Raw genomic sequence first — 23221 nt, 5'->3', positions numbered from 1 at the left:
GTTCCTGGTTCAGTCCCGTGTGTGATGTAAGTGAATCACTTCGCCTCTTCATAATTTCGTGATCAATCTGACATAACATTTCCACCTTAACTGGTTAATGCGAGGACTAAACGGGATTATGCTCATCAAGTTCGCAACAAAGGGTATGCCACATAATAAGTATTTTAATAAATATCAGTTCTCTTTGCTTCACCATATAACTGAAATAGGAAAACTACTGTTAGGCCTCTCTCTCTTCCCCTCCTTCCCTTTCCTCTTTCGCAGCGTAAGCAGCATCAGTCAAAATCCAAGGACGTGGAGGATGCCCACTCAAACGAACACTCCAATGTGCTCATTAAACATCAGCCGCACGGAACCCCCGGCCAGAGAGAGGGAAGCCAGGCCGGGCATGCTCAGTGCACAGGACCGCAGGCCGGGTTCTCGGGGGCGGCCGGGAAGCGGAGCGGGGGTGGGGAGGTGGCGGTGGGCCGTAGCAGCGCGAGGGCGCATGCTCAGTCCTGGCATCTGCTCACTCCATCCAGTGCCGCAGCCGGAAAACCGCAGCAGCGGCGGCAGCGGCTAAGGGGGAATGACCAGGAGGCAAAAGAGGAAAAACATACAGGGGCGTAATTGATAAGGCAGGAACTGAGGGCTTGGGATTCACTGCCTCTCCCACGCCGTCAACAGGGAGGAAAACCCGGGACGCTGCGGCAGCCTCCGGCGGCAGGAGGAAGAGGAGACGGAGACGGGAGGGGATCGCAGAGAGGGCCGCCGCCGGCCTGGGAGCCGCAGTGATTTTGACGTTTTCCGCTGCTTCGTCTGCTGCCGTCCCGGCGGCCGGGCTGCGCTGCCACCCCCGCCCCGCGTGCCCTGCTCCTCCCGCTCGTCCCTCCGTCCGCCCGGAACCTGAGGGGTCTCCCCGCTCCGAGGGAGGGGAAGAGGGAGGCGGGGGCGTGCGGGCATCGCGATGGCGGGGACATTTTCCACAACTTGATTGTTAAACGATTCCACCCCCCCCCCTTTCCTCAAAATTCCGGGCCCTTCCAGCCTCCACCCTCCCCCAAGCCTGTGTGACTAAACCGAGACAAAGGGGAGGCGGCCTGGCTTACACGCGCGCTCGCGGGGCGGGTGACTCCGAGGGGCGCCGGCGCGGGGCGGACGCTCGCACGGACGCACGGACGGACGGACGGACGGACGGACGCGACGCCGCCACATTCCTATGCCCGGGAGGAGCGGTGGAGGTTCCGGCGGGAGGCTGCGGGCTCGCTGAGCAGATAGCTGAGCTTCTCCCCAGTCGCCACCCGGGCGGGCCTCGCCCTGGCCCTGATGGTTTGATCTCGCCTCCCCTCCTGACCCTGGCGGCAGCGAGGCCACACCATGTGAAGGTTAGAGCCGGAGCACCCCGAGGAGCCGCTGTGAAAGATGGGGGATGCCGCAGACCCCAGGGAGATGAGAAAGACCTTCATTGTTCCAGCCATCAAGCCTTTTGACCACTATGATTTCTCCAGGGCCAAAATCGCCTGCAATCTGGCCTGGTTGGTGGCCAAAGCCTTTGGAACAGGTAAGTGGTGTCTTCCCTCCTCCTCACTGTGAATATACTCATCTTGGTTTTTGTTTCCCATCATCGAATCCCGCTCCATTCAGGGAGATGATGGAAGACTCTAGGAAGAAGAGAAAGAAAGGAGAAATAAAGGAAGTAGGCTTTAATGGTCAGGTGGGATTTGGCCAGGCTTCCTTTATTGGGTAGTGATAGCATAGCTAGTGTCTTTTCTTCACTGAACAGTTCTGCCATATTTTTACATAGAGTGGTTTTAATTTGTGGTATTTTCTTCATTGTGCTGCATACATTTCTCCTTCAGTCATAATTGTGATTACACCACCAAGAAATCTGATTTGTTTCTTTATTATTGGAAGAAAGTGGGTGGTACATAGTAATATAATTGATTTTGACATTTGTGATGATGGCTGCTCTTAAGGCTCCATAGGATGTAAAGTGGCTTGTGTCAAAGAGCAGTGTTAATTTCTGTTGTCTTTCTTTAACACTGTATCATTCCTCCATACACATTTCAGGCTCTATTAAACCAGATGTTTAAAACCAATATTTAGCTCGCTGACTCTACAGTGCTGTTTTCATTTCATATTATCAGTGATGCATGTTTCCTTTTCCGAACGTATTTTGGCTTCATAAATTGAGAAGGAAAGCTCCCTATTTTGGAATTTTTTTTAATAGAATTTTTTGAGGGCCTGTGCAGTTGACACAAATAGTTATAATTAAACGTTTCCATGCCCTGCGTTACCCAGTATTTGCAAAATAACAGAAAAAGGGCCTCCTGTTTTAATTCCTTAGCTGTTGTTTTAGGAGCTCATGTTGTGGAACACTAAACAATTAGAGAGCTGCTTTTTATTTGAAGTTCCCCCGTAAGGTAGTTTTATCTGATAACTTTTAAGAGTAATTTTGCAAGATTTCTGTCTTCTAGTTAATGAATTTTGGGTATGTAAAATCTTTGACAGTTTGTTAGTGTTTACAGACTTTCTCCAGATTTTTTTTTTTTTTTTTTTTTTGAGGATGGCTTATTTCCAGTTTTAGAAGTGTGAAAATATGTGGGTAAATTATTTAGTTCAGTCTTCTTAAACTTAACACACAATTGAGTATTTCCAGGGCTTGTCCATTTTAGTTAAATAGCAGATAAATTTCAGTGTTTGGGAAATTACTTGAATTAGCTTTTTGGGAAACTTCACATTGATGTGATTTTATGTTTATGACAGCCTTAGTTTTATTTCAGTTCTCATCCTTTGATATTGAAGTACAAAGATCTTACAGATTTTACAGCTGGCATCAGGAATAAATATAATAAAAAAATCATTTTGAAGTAATTTAAGTGTTGAAGATTTCTTTGGAGCTAAATGTCTAGAATAACACATAGGAGCCAGCACAAAGCGTTACTGTAGTTTTTTTAAATTTCTGGCACCACTGATATAAGCAGTGAGAATAACAGACGTATTTTGGTTTTAACTTAAGCAGCATAGTGAAGCTACTGTATTCATTCAGAGAGGAAAGAAGGGCTATTTAGGTGCTTAGAAAAGATGGAAAGAGGAAAGTTTGCATGGTAACCTATATAGGAAAGTAATGTGTAAAAAAGTAGAGGGCAGAGGAAATAAAAAGATTTTTCCTTCTGAGAGAATACTTTTAATACAAACATCAAAAATTTACCCTAGATGCATAAAGGCTACTAACCAGAAAATGGCCTACTTTCTGGATATGTGTCAGGCAAGTTACTAGATTCTGGACCACTTGATGAACACTCACTGAATACACTTAAAAAGAAAGGAAGTGAAAAAAGAATCTAGTTTTGATGGGATCTGTGAATCTGCTGTGAGCCAGGTACTGTGCTTGGATGCTTTGCATTAAGTTGTACATTCAGAATTCACAGTGACTCTGTGAGGTGTAGGTATTGTGTTCCCCATTTAAAAACAAACAAACAAACAAGGTAGCCAGTATACAGAGAGGTTAAGCGACTTTTCTGCTATAACATTGTTAATAAGTGGCAGAGATGAGTTTTGATTTGAAGTCTGCCTACTCCAAGGGTAAGGCATTGGTGGAGGCGGGGCATGCTTATATAGCCAACACTTTAAATAAATGATTTCATTTATTCCTACAGCAACCCTGTAGACAGATATTGCTCTCATTTTGCAGATGAGGGAACAGGCTCAAAGAGATTAATTTGTTCAAGATTAAACATCTGGCAAGTGGTGGGTTCTGCATGAAGTCTTTGCTTTTTACACTGTGCTAGTCTGCAGAATAATCCTTTTATCTGCAAGTGTGAAAAATGTGCAAATAGTGCATGTTAAAGTCCTGTTTTTGTTTTTTTTTTTAAATAGTGGGCAGATCTACTTTCATATGGTGTGGATAAATATTGTTGATACTTAGTTACATTTGCCTTACCAGCAGTTGGAATGGATAAAAAGACCATACTCAAAATGGAATGAAAAACAAGTTTAGAAGACTTTAAGAGAGTGATTTAGTAACAGGAAATTAATACATTATTCAGAATGTTGCATTTGTATATTTTGTTTATTCTTTATTGTCAGTCTTTCAAAGCATAAATTTTTGTGGTGTGAATAGAGAAAAAAGTAAGGTTTTCAGTTCCTTCAATATAAATATTCTTCATTTGCTGCAGACACTATATGCAGCAAAAGTTAATAGGCAATATATTTCAAAGGTATTACCTAATGGTATTCAGTTAATTATTCAAAAAATTAGCCCAACTTTAAGGTATGGATTGTTCAAATCACTGCTTTAGTCATTTTATGTCAGAAACTTTCTAACTTTTGACATATTAAAGGTAGTCTATTTTAGAACCATATGTTGGAGAAGTCATTTAAAGATGCTAGATATGAACTGTGGACATAGGAAGTAAATGAACCATAACAAATAAGTAAAGCACCAACATTGTAATACCTAGAAAGCAGATGAAGTATTTACTTAATTTGAAGTCTTATATCAGAATTTTGGAACTGTTTTCTTCTGTCTACACTAAAAATATTCTACAGTCCCTAAAAGTCCAAATCCTAATATTTTACTTTGTGGAAGAATGCAAATACAGTTTTATTAAATAAAGAATAAATTTGTGTGGGTGAATTTGAAACAGTACACATACACTAATTACTTTCAGTAAATTGTAAAAGAGGAAGACGTTAAAGCTGTTTGTGCTGTCTCTATGCTATATTTGAATAGATTAACCCATTTAAGCAATAATATTATTGAGTTGGCTTTAAATGTTCCACTGCCTTAAATCCTTTGTGGAAAGTGGTAGGTATGAAACCTCTGGACACTCTTCCTTACTAAATTCTTGAATTTGGTGTTCTTAACGTGGAATTCAAGGCCTACTTCTTAATCTCAATGTATCATTTCAACCTTATCAACTATCATACTCCTTTTCATACCATTTAGTTTACCGATATAAAATCATTTGCTGTTGTAAATACACCTTGTTACATTTCTTTGTATAATCCAACAGACTTTGTTATCAGAATCTTAAGTAAAAACTGATTCTTATGCATATATGAAGATTGTGAGTGCCATAGGTAGCATTGTGATTAAGAGAGATATAAAAGAAAGGCCAGTTTAGGAAGCTGTTGCAAGAGTCCAGGCAAAAGGTGATGAGAACTTGAAGTATGGTGGAAATAATAAACCTGGTCATATTTATCGAGCACTTACTCCATATCAAACACGTTACACGTATTATCTCATTTTAAGCATCATGACTGCCTTATGAGGTGGAAACTATTTTCATTCCAATTTGACTGGTGAGGAAAGTGAAGCCCAGAGGTTTTGGAACTTGTCCAAAGCCAGCCACTGATGGAGGTGGGATTTGAACCTGAGGAATCTGGACTTCAGTCTATGCTCTTAACCACTATAATGTGTGGGTAGAAGTCAAAAGAATGGAAAAGAGGAAAAAGATGGAAAATGTTACAGAGATATAATCCCTAGGATTTCTGAATGACTGAATTGGGAGTGCATGGGGAATGGTTTAGATAAAAAGGATATATATAAGATATATAGAAATAGATACAGTTAGTGACTGGGAGGATGAATGCTACTGACAGAGATTGAGTAAACAGTGTATTGGAATGGGAAGGCAACTTTGATTTTGAAAACCTTGAACTTGATGTGTTGGGCTCAATTTCTTGTCTGAGAAATCCACTGAAACAGGTAGCTCAGAATTTAGGTCTGAAGTATGAGAGAGAAGTTGAGACTAGAAATAACAGTTTGGGAATCTTCTCTGCCTGACAGGTAATTAAAATGAGAAGTATATGAGAGTATAGGGGGAGAGAAGAAATCTAAGACAGTATCTTGGGTCATGAAAACTTAAAATGGGGAGGGGGGGGGCACTGAGGAAAAGGAGGCAGAATTAGAGCAATCAGAAGAGAATTAAGAAAGTGCACTATCTCTGAAGCCCTGGGAAGAGAAAGTTTGAAGCAGGGGTGGGTGGGGTAAGGAGGGAGTGGGTTGGTGGGGTGGTGGGGTGGTTAGCAGGGTCAAATGCTACAGGTTTAAACAGTGCCTTTCTCCTAAGAGATTGTGAAATGATAAATGTATACCTGCGGTAGATTTTTAGGACATACATAAGAGCCATTTGACTGGTAGAGTGACATGTGGAGGAGATGAGGATAGGGAGAGTCACTTTCAGCCTCAGTGATGTGTGAAGGAAGGCCTCTGTAGTGCAAGTGGTATTTAAGCTAGACCCTGAAGGGAGTCAGGCTGATTGGAAAATGGGCATTGTATACAGGCATGGAGTTGTAAAAGTCCAGGTAGTGTTAGTGAAACATACCAACCAGTTTGATGGGAGTAGGTTTATGTAATGAAATAGTGGGAGATCCAGCTTGAATGGTAAATTGAGCTATGTTAAGGAACTTGGCATTTATTTAGTAGGAAACAAATTATCCTAAACATATTGGATTAAAAAAAAAAACAAACAACCTAGTATCACTAATTTATTGAACGCCTCTTTGTGCTATGAAGTACTGTTCTGAGCATTTTACATACTTTTTTTTTTTTCTTCTCAGAACAAGCCTATTAAGTACATATTACTGTATTTCCTCTTCTGAGACTTGAAAATTGACATTTTGGCCCAGCTGCTCTGTGCTTCGGAGGATTTAGCAGCATCCCTGGACTCAATGCATTAGGTGCCAATAGTATTCTACCCCTTCCAATGGAGGCAACCAAAAATGTCCAGACATTGCCTTTGGGGGACAAAAGCACTCTCTGTTGAGAACCACTTGCTGTGAAGATGAAAGATACACCATTGATTTAAAAAGATTTTTGTATATTAAAAGTACAAATTATAAAATATTCTGCTTTCACAAATATTCAAACAGAAAAGAAAGTCTAAAAATTTAGGAAATCTGATAGTATGTCCTTTTTATAAATGAGGAAGCAGATTTGGAGGGGTAAAATAACTTGCCCTTGATCATCTAGCTGGTAAGTGGTGGAACCAAAATTAGAGTCTAAGCCTTTATGATACTAAAATTTGCATTTTAATCTCCATGTTGTACTCTTCCTATAGTTCATTACAGTTTTATAGTATAATACTAGAAATGAAGGTACAAGGAAAGCATAAAAACCTGTCAAATGTAAGACTTAAATGTTTTTGCAAAAAATAAAAGTGTGTTTAATTTTTTTTTTTGACAAATCTATTTATGTATTTGATTTGTTAGTAAAGAAATAAGAAATATGTTACTACTGGTCTGTAATGTCAGAATTCTCCCTCCCGTCATTGGATCTAGTTTTCCATGTATAGTAGTAGTTCATGGACCCTTTCTATTGGTAAATGACACATAATTGTATTTAAATTAAATTAAATATAATTAAATTAATTAAATACAAGCTTGAAGTTCTAGCTGTGATAATAATTGTTGCATTTATCACATTTAGTTAAACCTTGTCTCTTCATTAACATATCATTTTAGATAAAAGGCCTATACAATAGTATTTTCCAGTTCTCCATCTACCACTTTCCCCCCATTTTTTCTGGGACATTTTCCTAAAATACTCTATCTAAAAAAGTATTTTGTCCAAAAGTATTTTCTGTCTAAAAGTTTCCTTACTTGCTGAATAATCATGATAAATATTTGTGCGTCACTTTGAGTTCTTTAGGAGAAAAACTTATAATTGCAAAGTGTTAGAATTTCCAGTCTTACACTTAAGGCTGCCTTCATATATCCTGCTTTCCGTTGTGGAATGGGATTTGTATTTCATATAATTATTTCAAATAACTTCAAATAATTCTTTTTATTAAAAATGTTTTTTTCGCCACAAATGAGGAAAGAGGCTAGCAATGCAGCAAAAGAGAGGAGCCTAATCTCCCACTGTAACCCTCATTATTGTACTCTGTGGTATGATATCTACTAATGTTCATGAGTGCCCTATTTTCTTGAGATGAAGAAACAGCAACAGTTAACTGAATGAAGTGTCCATCTCCCCACTCCATATTTCACATCCATAGTTTCCTAGGCATGTGTGTGTATGATCTTAAGTTATTTTAAAACTGCCATGTTTCTCCATTCCCAGGCCTCCCTCCCCCAACACACTATTTTCTATCCCTACAATGGGAATTGCATGCAGATTTTAAGTACTTTAGGCCCTTGGAATAAAGGACACTTGAAATGTTTGCAATATTTTAAAAGATGTTTGTCCTCAACAAAGGAAAGTTTTAAAGTAAACGGTTTCATTTTTTTGTGATGACATTCTACTACTACTCTGAAGATTCTCGTTTTAGATTTTCTCATTCTCCATCTTCCTTTTTGATGACATTCAAATTAAGAGTTTGTTGATCATGTAAATTTGTTCTCTAATTTATACGTTTTATAGAATTGTGAATTGTAACAGATTTTGAAACAGCAGAAATATTGTCTGTTTTATTTATCTACTACCCTCCATGTGAGAGGACTTGATTATAGGTCTTTGGAAATTTATTTTTTGAGACTTTAAAATATTTTTTGAATAGGTGAGACAGGCACAGAGGTATAAAAGGATATAAAACGTATAAAAGGGTAGATTTAGTGAAAAGGCGCCCTTTCATTTGTACCCCCAGTCACTTAGTTTCACCAGCAAGATGACATCACTGGAAATCTGTTTACCCAAATGCTCTCTTGGAAACATTGGAAATGTATTAGAAAGGGGCCGAGTTATGAAGGGGAAAACCAATTGGGAAGTTACTGTGTTCCAGGTGATAGATGATGGCAGCTTGAATTTGGATGGTAGCAGTAGGTATGGAGACAAGTGTATGAATGTAAAAATAAGACTAAGTGATTGATTGGATATGTGGAAGGAAAGGCAAGCTTGTGGGAAGTGTAAAGATTCTATTTAGTGAGAAAGGGAACAGTGGAAGAGGGCCAAGTTGTGTGTGTGTGTGCGTGTGTGTGAGAGAAAGAGAGAGAGAGATGGAGAAGGAGAGAGAGAGGTGTTGAGTTTGAGGAACATTTAAAATGGTGGTGTGTGTTTTAGGCTATTGGAAATTCACATGCAGAACTTAGAAGAGCTCAGGATTGAGAGATATAGGTAGTAATTAAAATCAAGGAAGTGCGTGATTGCTAGTCACTTCGAGGGAGAGTATATAGAAAAAAGAGAGCCCGAGAGAGCTTAAAAGAACAGTTAAGGTTTGCTGGAGAAATTAGAGTTAGCAAAGGAGCTGGATGTAGACTAGTCAGAACTAGCCAGTTCTGCATTCCTTTGCTTTTTTCTTTCTTGGTAAACAAAGAAGCATGCAAACAAAGCCATTTGATTATGGAAAATCTGAAGTATATACAATAACAACATACTCATCACTCATCTTCCACAATTATCAATTCAGGCAATCTTGTTTCGTCTGACCTGCCCACCCATTATTTGAAGCAAATCTCACACATCATTTCATTCTGTCTGTAACTGTATCAGTATATATCTCCAAAAGTCAAGGACTCTCTTTTTAAACAAAACTATGGCATTGCCATCATCACCACAGCATTGTCATTCTCACACCACTCTGTATCATCAGTATTAATGTTTCTCCAGTTATCTCAGAAATATTTTTGTTTTTATTGTTTTGTAGTTGGTTCTAGTCAGAATCCAGAAAAGGGCCATACTTTGCAGTTGGTTGATATATCTTAAGTTTTTTAATATATGGGCCCCCCCCCAACTCATTTTTTCTTGTTGCTATTTATTTGTTTGAAAAAGCCAGAGTATTTGTCTTCTAGCAATTCCCATGATCTGGATCTCTTTGATACTGTTTAACAGGTTTCTCTTTGTCCCCTATATTTCTTATAAATTGGTAGTTAGATTTAGAGAATTGGTTGGAGTTGGGTTTAATTTTTTTTTTTTTTTTTTTTTTTTTTTTGCATACCTTATAGATGGTGTGTGCTTATACCAGGAGATACTTAATGTCTTATCTGTCTTTTTGTTACGTTAGCTGCCATTGGTGATCATTGTCTAGATGGCAAAGTGATGATTTTCTAATTCTATCATGGTATCTTCATTTATTAGTTGGAATACTCCTTTTAAGAAACTTCACTGTATTTAGGTATTTGGTTACCCTGGGTGTCATGTGGGAAATTACTTTGATACCATGGAAGCCTCTAGTACCCTACCAGGCAAGCTATCCCAGAGGTCATGAAAAAGTTCACAGACCAAATTAACATGCTCAAACCACATCGTCTATTCAATCAATTTACATTGAGAAGCAAGGGGAAAGAGATGGGATTAACTAACACTCTCAGGATTGGGTACAAGTGTGGAGGAAAGCCCATACTGCCTGAATCCTGCAGTATACAAAATGTTCTTATGTCTTTATTTCTGCCACATTAGCCTTGCTTGCTGATGGTGTGGATTCAAGGATCAGAGTTGAGGTTTGAACCAGGGGGTGTAGTTGTGGGACAAACATGTTTGCCACAGGTGTAGTTTGCCAGTAGGCTTGATGAACAGCCATGGGTTTTATTTTTGTTCCTTGGGCAGAGAACTAGAATGGGTATCACTAGTGGGTCGCTGAATTAAGGACTTATGAGTATTAAGTGCTCATGCGTATTTGTTGCTTATTGCCTCTTGTGTGTTTAGTCTTGTGCCTATTAAGTATATCATGAATATTTAGTACCTTGTATATTTAGTGTATGATGAATGTTTAATACCTAGATGCCTCATGAATATTAGCTGTTTGTTTTTTATATACCTTTCTGTTTATCTTAAAAAAAATTTTGTATTAGATAAGTTGTGGGTTCACAGAACAATCATGCATAAAATACAGGATCTCCATGTACCATTCTGTTATTAACATGTTGTATTTGTGTAGAATATTTGCTACAATTGATGAAAGCACATCTTTAAAATTGTACCATTAGCCATAGTCCACGGTTCAATTTAGGCTTCACTATTTGTGTAGTCTAACTGCTTATCTTTTTATTCTGTGTTTAACAAATTTTTTATTAGCTACTTTTGTATACTTAAAATATTTTCAGAGGCATCCCATGTTTTACAGAATACGAACTTATTCATCTTTTATAATAGTATTGAATATTCTCAAAAGTAAAAGTATATTACACTGAGGTAATATATTGAAGTAACTGCAAGGGTGGGGTAAATGCTTTATTTTTTCCCTTTATTGAGAAGAAAATGGACCAAATTGAATGGATCATAGGCACTTGAGAATCTGAAAGGAGGTGCAGAGAAGAGGAAAAGAGCATTTTGGACAGTGACCAGAGGTGCAGAGGCTTTGCAGTGGAGGGAAGCATGGTTTTCAGGAACCAAATATGGCTGGTAGGGAAACATAATGTAAGATAAAGTTGAAGATGTGCAGAGATAGGAGCATGCCTTTCTTGTAGGCTAGGAGGATTTGGGGCTTTAATCCTTTGAGAAGTGGGAAGTCATTAAAAACTCTAGGGGGAGGTGATGGTTGTAGTGGTGTTTGTCTGACATTAAATTTACTTATGGGAAAAAAGAAATTCTGGCTACTGTAAGAGAACACTTTACAGTGGGGTCAAGAATGGACTGGGCTTGATCATGTGTTTCATTTTGGGGGTTGAGAGGGAGATATTAACTATGACTCCTCAGTTTCTAACCTGTGCTACTAGACTGTTAGTGGTATAATTCACTGATACAGGGAACACTGGAAGTTGATCAGACTTGGGTGAAAATATTAGTTTTGCACATTTTGATGTTCTGTAACTTTCTAAAATATAATTTCAACCATACGGGAATAGTACAAAACTTCTAAATACTCTTTACCCAGATTCACCAGTTGTTAACATTTCATCCTATTTGTTTTAGCATTCTCTCCCTCTCTCTCCCTTTCTCGCCCTCCCTCTTGCACAAATACACACATATTATTTTTTTCTGAACCATTTGAGAATACATTAGAGACATTGTGCTCTCTTACTCCTAAATAGTTCAGTGTGTATCTCCTAAAAAGAACATTCCTCTTAGATAGTTCCAGTAAAATTATAAAAATCAGGGAATTAAACCTTGATATGATCCTATTATCTAGTCCACAACCTATATTAAAAATTGCCAGGTATCTTAATGCCCTTTATTGCTATTTGTTCCCATTCCAGGATCCAATCCAGGAGCGTATGTTCCGTTTATTTGTCATGTCTCTTTAGTCGCCTTTAACCTAGAAGAGTGCTGTAGTCTGTCTTTGTTTTTCATGGCATTGATACTTTTGAAGACTGAGCACCCTGATATTTTGAAGACTGAACAAGCGTCTTCCTTAGGTATTGTCTGAGTTCTTGCCACACCTCTTCCCTGTGTGCCAGGTACAAGCAGCCAGTTCTCTGCAGGGGCTAAATGAGTCCCTCACCCCTTGTGTCCTTCTAACTGGAGTGCTGGGCCCACAGTCAGCAGAGGTCCTCCTCCTTTGGTCTCAGTGACTAGGATGGTGATGAGATCCTGCAAGGATGCTGGCAGTGCCCCAACAGGAATACCTAGACAGTATGAAGAAAAACAAAATGCACAGAGATCTGCTGCCAGACGAGAGTGCATGGAGACTCAGGGATTGGAGACCATCTTCCAGTCCCTACTTCTACTTCTGCTTTCTGTATCATCCCATGTTCATTGGCTTTCTTCCCTCTTGTCCCATTCCTTTCTTCCCTCTCTCTCCCTTCCTTTCTCTCCACCCCGCTCCTCTCGGTTTGACCCACCCCCATGCTCCCTCGCATCACTGCTACTACCACTACTGTCTGTCTCTCCACCCCGTTATGTGTCCTGTTACCCCCGCACAGTACTGTCCCGGCATTCCACAGGGGACTTGGGCATGGGTGCTTGAGAGACACCTAGAGACAGTCCAACTGGCAGCCAGTCAGCCACTTGGAGAGAAATTCTGATAGAGAAAAATCCGTCCCCCCCAGTTCCTCCCAAGATCAAAACAATGTGACCCCCTCACTCACTCCATATGTGGTGATACATGGGAGTGGTGGGTGAAGTGGGAAATCCCCCTTCTCGGTACCCCAAAAAAGTCTGAGCCTCAAATGTTGGATTTTTTTTCTTTATCAAAATGTACTTTATAAAAACAATAGGCCAGCTATTTTATGGTCCATCCCTCAATTTGGGTTTGTTTAGTGTTTGTTCACTATTAGATTCAAGTTATGCAAGTCTGCAGGGATACCACAGAAGAGATGTTGTATCTTCAATAAATAGTATCAGGAAGCATGTAATGTTTACTCTAGTATTGATGGTAGTAACTTGGATCTCTTGGTTATGGTTGTATCTGCCAGTTTTCTCAACTATAAAGTTACTATTTTTCCATTTTTAATTAGTAGGTAATTTATGGGGATATAATATGAAATATCCTGGATTCATCAAACTTTTACCTACCATTTTAGCATTCAGTGATGATTCTTGCCTGAAACATTTATTATTGTTGGTTACTACAGCAATTTCCCCCCATTTATTAGTTGTCATTCTGTTGCAAGGAAAACCTTTCCTTTCTTTCTCTTTTATTTATTTATTCATTTATTTATGTCAGGGTGGACTCATTGATTCTTGTTTTATCCTTTATTATCATTATTCTGATGCTCAGATTGTTCCACATTTGGCCAATGGGAATCCCTTCCAGGCTGGATCCAGTGTCCTTTGATACAGTTCCATCATTTGTTAGCATTCCCTTATATTCTGCCGCAAAAAAAATATTCTGTGTTCGTCTTGTACTTTTCCTGCTTCACCCCTGGAACCAGCCATGGTTTTTCAAGGGTTAGAAACCAACATCTGGATGCTAAGCTTATTGCTACTGGAGTGTTATTTAGCTGACAGAGCTAGGAAACACAACACGTGGGTGTATACATCTATTTCTTTGTCTATCTGTATAGAGATGTATAGGTATATGTTAAAAACCATGTGTGCATACTGACACTACCAATTCCAATTCAGCAACACAGAGGTTATTCTAGCCTTCCTTTATGTATTCGTAACTCGCCTTGTCACTGAGAAACATGGCTCCCATTTTGAATTTGAGGTTTCTTTGAGTCTTCCAAATGAAGAGTTGAGGAGGCTGGTGGCTTGTAAGGATCTCGACTCAGAAGAGATGCTTTGGTCTCATAGGGTAGTGGGAGGAGTGGTGGTCATTCTTTGAACTCAGGAATGCCATATAGCACTCACCTTACCATTTGGTAATGAAGTAGAGGGAAGAATGGAGCTAACTTTTAATGGGTACCTTCTATGAAGTCAAGAGTATATGTTGAGGTACTTTACATTCTTTTATTAAATATTTGAATGTCCACTGTGTTCCACGCTCAAGTGCTAGTGACACAAGATAGAGAAGTGTCCTGCTCTCATTGAGGTTATGTTCTAGTGGGAGGAGGCAGAAATAAACAAACATGAATACTATGGGATAATGATAATTGGTATACAGAGAATTAAAATAGGGTGATCGATTGGGTAGTCAGGGAAGTTATATCTGAGGAGGTGACATTTAAGCTGAGACCTGAGTGGAAGGAGCCAACCATGCAAAGATTAGGGGAGGAACATTGCAGGCAGAGGGAACAGCTAGTATACAGGCCAAAAGGAATGAACTTGGCATGTTCTACTAACAGAAAGGCTTGGGTGCCTGGAGCATAGTGGGAGGGGTAGTGGTGGAGGAAGTTGAAGTAGTAGTAGGTTGCACATCTGTGGAATCTGGGAAAACTAGAACTCAGAGAATTTAATTACTGCAGTCAAGATCTTGTATCTGGTAGGTGGTAAAATTGGAGTTGACCAAGTCTTTTTTAATCCAAAGCCCTTACTTTTCCTAAGCCTGAATTTTCTCTGCTATATCATCCTGCCTTCTAATGCAGTGAATGCAGCTTATATGAAGTAAGGTTTGGCTCTGAGAGGGAATATGATTGCAGAAGTGAAAAGTAGGCCTAGGAGGAAAAATCTAGTTTTTCAAAGGAGGTGTAAGGAGTAAATTAACAGCACAGAATCTGGGAGTTACCTGCAGGAGAGGGGAGTTGAAATCTGGGAGTTAGTTCAGAACAGGGCTAATGACTAGAATTTTTTAAAAAAATAAAAATTTTTAAAACAAATATTTATTGAATACTTGCCACGTACCAGGTACTGAGTTAAATGCTGGGAATTTATACTATGGTGTATAGCAGACAAGGTCAGTACTCTCTGGTCTTATGTATGAGGGTACCCATTTCAGTACATCCTATCAATGGAGTTTTAAAAAAAATAGCCAATTTCATAGGCAAAAAGTCTTATTCTAGTTTTTTTAAAAATTTGATTACGGGTAACTGATATTTTTTCATGTTATTGACCCATTTTTATGTCTTTTAGGTAATTTCGAGTTCAAGGTCTGTGGCTTATTTTTTATTGGAATTTTTGAAACTCGTAAATTCTATGTTAGTAATTGTTTTAGAAACAACTTTTAGGTTTGGGAAATGGAGAAGTGTTTCCATGATTTAGGAAGGTGAATAAATTTCTGAGATATATTCTTCTCCTTATCCCCCACCCCTTCATTGTTTTAAAGAAATATTTATTATTTGCAGGAATGTGAATACAACTGGTAGCTAACCCAGCTTTATAGAAAATGCTTTGAGCAATACTGTCTCTACTCCCTCTACCTGTACTTCAAGCATTTCAGGTGAATGTTAATTTCAAAACCTAGATCTAGTCCAGATTTATGATAACATGATTAAGGTACGTTCTGCTTAAGTCCTGGTATGCAAGAAAAACTTGTCTTTTATCCTTTGCAATTCTGGGAGTGGTGTTTCACTCACCCAATTCTTAAGTATTAATTTCTTACCTTTTGTTCTCTGGAGGTTAGGGAGAAAGTGAAGCCTTTTATCTTTGATTTTGCCTGTTTGTTTTCTAGTATGCTGGGTCAGTTCATTTGTTTTAAAATATGTTCAACTTCAAACTGTTTTTTTAAAAATGAGAGTCTTATACTCTTGGCAAAATGATAAACATTTTTGAAGTCTTCTATGAAACAGATTTTAGTTCTTGACTTGTCTTTTAAGTGACCTATTTTATAATATTTAATATACAGTTTTGTACTTTTTGGGGGTGGAAATCTGTTTTTATCATGTTCTTATAACATTCTTTTGACTTGGTCTGGTTCCTTTCCCTTTTCCTTGCATTGGGATCTTTTTAAAACTTCTAAGCTTTCACAATTTAGTGAAATTTAGTTTGTGGGTATGTCTTCCATTTTTCAGCCTTGTGATCTTGGGCAAAACCAATATTATTTTTGAGTCTGATTAGCTAGGTGGTTTAGGGCTCTGCATGTATCAGCTACATGCCCTTGGGCAAGATAACCTTTTTTGTTTTTTCACCTGTAAAATAGGGATAAGAGTTTGTTAGGATTAGATAAATGAAATGTCTTAAACGACAGGACAGTGTCTGATACTTAGAATATCCTTAGTATACATTAACTCATACTCTGTTATTTATCTGTATTTTACCTGATTTTCCAGTTTCACCAAGTTGTTGTAAAGATTGTGTGTGAGACTGGATGTAAAAACAGTAAATAAATGTTAAGTGCCATGTATAGGATATGACAGAAAAGTTTGTAATTCTGATAATGAACAGTTACTTTTCTTTGCACAGCTGTTGTTTAGTTACTAAATTACCTAAATAAGTCATTTTTTTTTTTTTTTTGTTTCAGGAAGTAAAAATCCATTATATATATGTTTTATAAAACAGTCACCTTAAAATAAAAGAGTTCCCTTTTACAGTTGTTGTACTAAATAGTTTCTGTTTAGTTCCTGTGATGCTAAAATTTAAATGTGTACCAGTGCTGTTTTCTGCAGTTTACAGCTAAGTTTATCTTCCATGCTGAGTATGCTGTATTAAGTGTAAGGCTGGCTCACTGCTGGTAAATGTAACTATGAAGCAAGGAAAGTGCTTTCAATTATTAAATGAGGATAATATTTTTATATGTCACCAGAATCCCAAATTGATATATCTACTCTTGTCCTCATTCCAGAGTCCTGTATCTCCAGGTGCTTATTGGATATATCCACTTGGATATTTTTGCTGTTGTTTCAGACTCAACATGTATAAAACAGAGTTCATGATCTTGCTTCCAGAATTGGTGCATCTTCTGATTTCCTTTTTTCTATTAATAATACCACCATTTTCCTGATAACCTAGGCTTGATAGCTTTGATTTCCATCTTGACCCTCTCTTTTTACCTTATTTCTGGGGACTTTTGGATTTGTCTCCAGCAGTCTCTCATGTCCTTCCCTTCCTGTTTTCATTATTGCCTTCCAACTTCATTTCCCTATTTTTGTAAAATAATCTTCTATTTCTAATTTTTGCCACCATCAATATTGAACACCAGATCAGTTGTCCCAGAACATTACTCTTAATATGTTATTCTCCTCCTTTAAAACAATTGGTGCCTTATTAACTACTATATAAAGGCCTTATGTTTGAAAGAGATAACTGCTTTCAGTAATCTTATCATCAACCTCCCATTCCTGCTTTATCCCTTGCTATTCTATGTGAACCCTTTTTTCTACCCAAACGGTTCAGTTTGCTGTCTCTTAAACACATCTTTTAATTCCCTCTCTCCTTCTGTTTGGAAAGCCTCTTTTTTCTGCCTAAACAAATTCTGCCTAGCCTTTATTTCTTTTAGATGAATTCATGTCAGTCCACTGTTATCCTTCCTTCTCTGAACTTAATTGTTCATTTCTTTTGTTTGGTACTTAATCATTTACTGCTTAGTATTATCTCTAAGTTCTGAATTGTTTAACTTTATCTGTTTGTCTGTCTAGTCTTTTTAAAGGTTGGCTTCATGGGATTATTTCCAAATCCTTGGATTCCCCAGAGCCATGCTGGTATATAAAATGAACACTCAGTAATTACTGTAATATTGTTTGATGAAAATACTTTTTTCTAAAAAATAGGAGGTTTTCAAAAAATTTAGGGTGAAAATTGCTGAGGACTATATTGATTCTTTGTGAATAAGTTTTTTGAAATGCTGACTTTCAATAGTACAGTGGCATTATTGAGCTTATATTAAAGCTGTCTATTAAGGAGCCTACTAAAATCAGTGATAGGATAGCTGGCCTCAGGGAACCTTGCTTTCCAAAGAGAAAGCATGGAAAGGGCTGGCTAAATCCTAGGCCAGAGCTATCAGATTCTGTGATTGCAGCTCCATGTTACCTTCTAATTTAGATGTTCCCCCCTTTCCTTTCAGGAGACAAACCTCATTCTTGTCCTAGGGAGTACAAGAGAAAGGAAAGAAGGAAGAGTAAGAGATAGAGGGTAGAAAAGGAAAGAAAACTTGTACAACAACGAGAAGTTTTTTGTTGTCTGCTTTGATAATGTGGCTGCCATTTTGCTTGCAAAGACAGCCCCTAAAGTTGATTTGGGAATAGACATTGGGAGTTTGGAGATTGGTATTTTTCATGGGAGATGGCTAGTAAAAAAGACAGCTGAAAGGAAAACTTGGTTTCTTCCCCATGTCCCATTTGTAAACTAACCCCATCTGTGTCTCCATTGAAGTATCACTTGGGTGCCCAAAAGGGCTTTTGGGGTAGGATGGAGAGTGATTGGTAGGAAGGTGAGCATATCCATGGGAGGTTTATTAGTATTAGACTTTTAAGAGAAATTCTTCTTTAAATGATACGTATAACTCTCCATCAACAGCCTCAGCAGGCTAAGCATTAAGAAGGGAGGGCAACCAGAAGCCTTCAGGCAGAGGGATGGGATAAATTAAATAATACGTATTCTGTAACTGATTAGCTATAAAACTTTGGGCAAATGATTTTAGACTCTCAGGTGCAAAGGCTTAGCTGTCTCCTGAAGTATCTATTACAGTATATTTCCTGTTTGCTCAAATGAAGGAGATTTGCAGGAGTTATTTTTTAGGAAACTTTTAGCTCATTCTTTGGATTTGACTATGCATGTTGGAAAAATTTCCCCAGAGCCACTAAACTCATCAGAAAACCTTCCTCCTTATTTGCTTTGTAATTTGGAATGTATCTGGAACAGTATCTTCTAAAAGGAAAACTACCTTTCTTTCATTCTAGATTATTTGCCAAGGTTCAATTATGAGACATATAAATCATCTTTTCAGTTAAAGGATTGTTGTTATTTTAAATGGGAAACTTAAGTTCTACTACAAAAATACTAAATAAATAAATTGTGTGTTTCTTTTATAAAAATCTTGTAAGAGAATTTTTTTCCTTAATCTTTATAGAAAATGTGCCAGAGGAACTGCGAGAACCATTTTATACAGATCAGTATGACCAGGAACACATCAAACCGCCTGTTGTTAATTTGCTTCTATCGGCTGAATTGTACTGTCGTGCTGGGAGTCTTATTCTCAAGAGTGATGCTGCAAAACCCCTTTTGGGCCATGATGCTGTAATCCAGGCTTTAGCGCAAAAGGGTCTTTATGTCACAGACCAGGAAAGATTGGTAACTGAACGAGATCTCCACAAGAAACCTATACAGATGGTGAGTCTTTATATATACCCAAGATTACTGTAATTTGAAGTGCATACTTTTGAGTACGAATTGTACTATGTTTTGAAATTGGATTGTCATCTCTGCCTAGAGTTTACAAACCATCTTTTTCTTATAAGTCTCTTTTATAAATGAAGGAAAATTTTAACAAAAAAGTTTTGGAATATTTGTTGACATACCATGCTTGGGAGAAGCAAATACATAATCTCCAAGTACTTTAAAGTGATATTTTTTCAGTTTCTTCAATCATAGAGACTATGATTGAAGATAAGAATGTATACTTGACTTTATTCGTTAGAAAAGAGATAAGGGTTACAAGTGTTCATTTACATGCTTGAATGATCTCTTGGTAAATTACTGCATATCATATTTATTTTGTTTGATACCCATTAATTCATTCTTGTATATATTCACAACCACACACATACATACTCACACACAAGGACTTTAAGCTAGCCTGGGACAATCGTATAGGAATTCTCTCAGAGATGTCTCTGGAGACCTAGATCCATATGTTTAAGTTCATTTTTAATTTGGTTCAGTGCATTACACTGCTTTAGTTTAAGTTTCACAAAATGCTGGGTATCATCAAGAAAGGTATTAGAAAGAAAACCAGTTTTGTACTCTTGATAAAGTCAGGATATCTTACATGAGACTAGTTTGGCTTAGGGAGGAAGGGGAGAAGTATATGTAGAAGGATATATTATCAGTGTTTATGAAATTTAAGAAGGGTGAACAAAAATTAATTTACCAAATCTAGTACAGAGTAAGGGGATGATATGGTTTTCTTTCTGCTTATTTCTTTCTTTGTAAAAAACAAACCCTGTTTTATAGATCAGAAAATATTAAACCTAATTTAATACTTTGAAGGAATGGAGAATATTGACTCAAGAATAATATAGTTAATGGCATTTAGTTATAGATTTATAATAGGATTTTTGAGAATAACTAAGAATGCTTATCTGTTATCAGATATAAGATTTTTACTTTTGTTCATAGCTCCAAATTCACATTATGCTTACCCTCTGACTTCTGTACACTGGCTTTATGCTCATGTTATGTATATGAGCAGTTTGCCAGAACCAGGAACACAAGTAGAATTCTGCCTAAGTGTCCTTATATCTTACATTCAGCCCCTCCAGAATCACTCTGTTAGTTCTACATGTCTGCTATGAGTACTTCCACTTCCACTGTTTCAGGGCCAAATGGATAGTTATAAAAGCACATTGATAACTTTGTGAGTCAGTGTTTACTTAGTAGCTGTTCTTTCAGTTACATACATACATATATATATGCATTAGATAACCTAGCTGTCTTTAAAGTAGGTTATTTATTTTAGACCTTCTTAAGTAAAAGTACAACAAACTTAATGTTTGCTGCATTTTTCTTCCTACTATAGTTTGTAGGTATGAAGATACAGTATGAAGATACTTTAGAAATAATTTAAAAATGAGGGGTTTGGTCAACTACTAATTGCTTTACTCTTAGGTTTCTTTCACACTGTATTGATCCTGTTGATAGCTTTGAATTCATGTAAACCTGGTTGTAGGAAATGATTTTTAAGGTATGTAATTTAAGTGATATGAAATCTCCCTGTTCCCCTGATTCTAACTTCTATTTCTGGGTTGTTAAAACTTGAGCAGGCTTCATACTTCACTCCATCATCTTAACCCTTTGCAGACTTAGATTTTTATTGTATACTTTCAATTTTTGTCACAGTTTGATTTGAAGTTTTCCAATGGCTGTGAAATTGTGGTCGATGATATAATATTATATTACTATTTTCCTAAAACCTATGTTAGAAGATTTCTCAGAATACTAGTAAAAACCTCTGTTCCTTAAAGAGCTGATAATTTTAAGAATAACAAGAATTATGTAAATGATCAATTTCCTTCTTTTTCTTGTCTTTTTGGAAGTATAATGAAAAATATTGTGTTTAATTGCATTGAATATATTGATCCCCCGCTCCTCTAAATTATTTTAGTAAGTTGGGGATATTTTATTTCTGTATGCTGCCTCATAGCCTTTTGGGAAAAAAAGTATGGTGATAACAAATGTATTATCTTACATTTTTTTTTTTAAATAATGTTTAATACTAATTCTCTTTGATTACAGTCTCAGAAAGTATGAAACTTCCCAAAGAAACCATATATATTAAGACAATTGTTGTTAGAAGAATATACACCAAACTGATAACTTTGATTTCTTTGGGAGAACTGGATTAAAATGGGGTTGGAGTGATAAATGGGACTTTCATTATTTATTTGATAAATTTCTGTACTCTTAACATTTTTATGTAATACTGTTTTTCAAATTTAAAATATAAAGAAGGAATTTTATTTCAAATAGAAATGATTATCTTAAGTGTAGAGTGCCTTGTGTGTATACTGAATATTTCTGAGAGTTAAACTCTTAGGAGAAATGAGTACCCTGCCAGTAACCTTTAAGATACAGGAAGTAAGAGTGAATTCAAGTATCCTATAAATGGCAATATGAAGCTTTAATTAAGATGTCTTTTCTGGAGTTCATTTTAATAATCAGTCTTTAAAAAGCAAAGATGCATCACTAAGACAAGTTTGACTAAGTAGTCTTTATTAATTTTCAGATGGGGATTGAGAGGAATGCTTTTTTTTTTTTTTTTTTTTAAATGAGAAGCCATCTTAGAGAATAAATGCTTTTTATCAGAGGGCTTTTAAAGATAGATTTTAAAAGAATAGCCTTTAAAATGTTTTATTCTATATTTGTATCACCAGGAAAGTATTTTCAGACACTGTGTTTTATTTTTATTTTATTTTATTTTTAATCATCATTTTATTGAGATATATTCACATACCACGCAGTCATACAAAACAAATCGTACTTTCGATTGTTTACAGTACCATTACATAGTTGTACATTCATCACCTAAATCAATCCCTGACACCTTCATTAGCACACACACAAAAATAACAAGAATAATAATTAGAGTGAAAAAGAGCAATTGAAGTAAAAAAGAACACTGGGTACCTTTGTCTGTTTGTTTCCTTCCCCTATTTTTCTACTCATCCATCCATAAACTAGACAAAGTGGAGCAGACACTGTGTTTTAGAGCCAATTAATAATTGTCATATTGCATTAAGTTTTACGTCACCACAAAAGCAGTATCTATAAGATTGCTAGAAGAAGTGATAATTGTGATCTGCTTAGCAAGCATTACAAATATGTGAATAAAGGACAAATGTAAACACTATACCCAGTTACATTGTTAAAACGCACACAGTTGTGAGAGCTAACATGGACGTTTGCTTGCGTTAACATTAAAGGTATGACTGAGTGGTAACCATGGGGAGAATTATGTACATTAAAATCACAGGGGAACATTTCTTAACCAAATGTATATTCTGGCCCAAATTGGGTTATCTATCAAATTATTTATCAAAATAAATCCTTTTATCAATGTTGTAGTACAAATTGAGGCCCTTGTAATAAATGGAGCCAAATGCTAAAGAAATTAGCTTAAATTATGTGTGTAGTGTTTTCAGTGTCAGGTTGGGCTGGGGGACTTGGTCAGTGTTATAAAATCTTAGATTCATAAAATTTTATATCCAGAGAGAACCTTAGAAATCAAATCCAGTGTTTGTAAAACTTCATGATCATGAGAGTTACCTGGAACAGATTCTCTGACCCTGAATTACAGCTGCTGAATTAGGACCTTTAGGGGAGGTGTTGGGGTATATATTTCTAACAAGTGTTTGGGGGTGATTTCTTTATCAAGAATGTATGAGAAATATTGATTTGTACAGAGTCACTTTATATATGATACCTAGGGCTTAAAGAGGTTAGTGTTTG

The 23221-nt window shown here is 37.1% G+C and overlaps 1 protein-coding gene across 5 annotated transcripts in view; it reads left to right on the top strand.

The window, feature by feature from the left end:
• The first annotated feature begins 507 nt into the window (after nt 1-507).
• The window catches only part of CAMSAP2 (calmodulin regulated spectrin associated protein family member 2), a 133777-nt gene continuing 111063 nt past the window's right edge, over nt 508-23221 (top strand). For 4 of the 5 annotated variants that reach the window (XM_037825076.1, XM_037825075.1, XM_037825074.1 and 1 more), the window contains exons 1-2: nt 508-1540; nt 19125-19384. In XM_037825076.1, the coding sequence (XP_037681004.1) occupies nt 1402-1540; nt 19125-19384 (399 nt within the window). In that variant the 5' untranslated portion in view covers nt 508-1401. The remainder of the gene's footprint in view (nt 1541-19124; nt 19385-23221) is intronic. The other variant, XM_037825077.1, reaches the window with a different exon arrangement.

The sequence above is a fragment of the Choloepus didactylus genome, chromosome 2 (assembly GCF_015220235.1).
Source record: "Choloepus didactylus isolate mChoDid1 chromosome 2, mChoDid1.pri, whole genome shotgun sequence".
Taxonomy (NCBI): domain Eukaryota; kingdom Metazoa; phylum Chordata; class Mammalia; order Pilosa; family Megalonychidae; genus Choloepus; species Choloepus didactylus.
The sequence above is the reverse complement of the archived record's forward strand: the minus strand, read 5'-3'. Positions and strand labels throughout refer to the sequence as shown.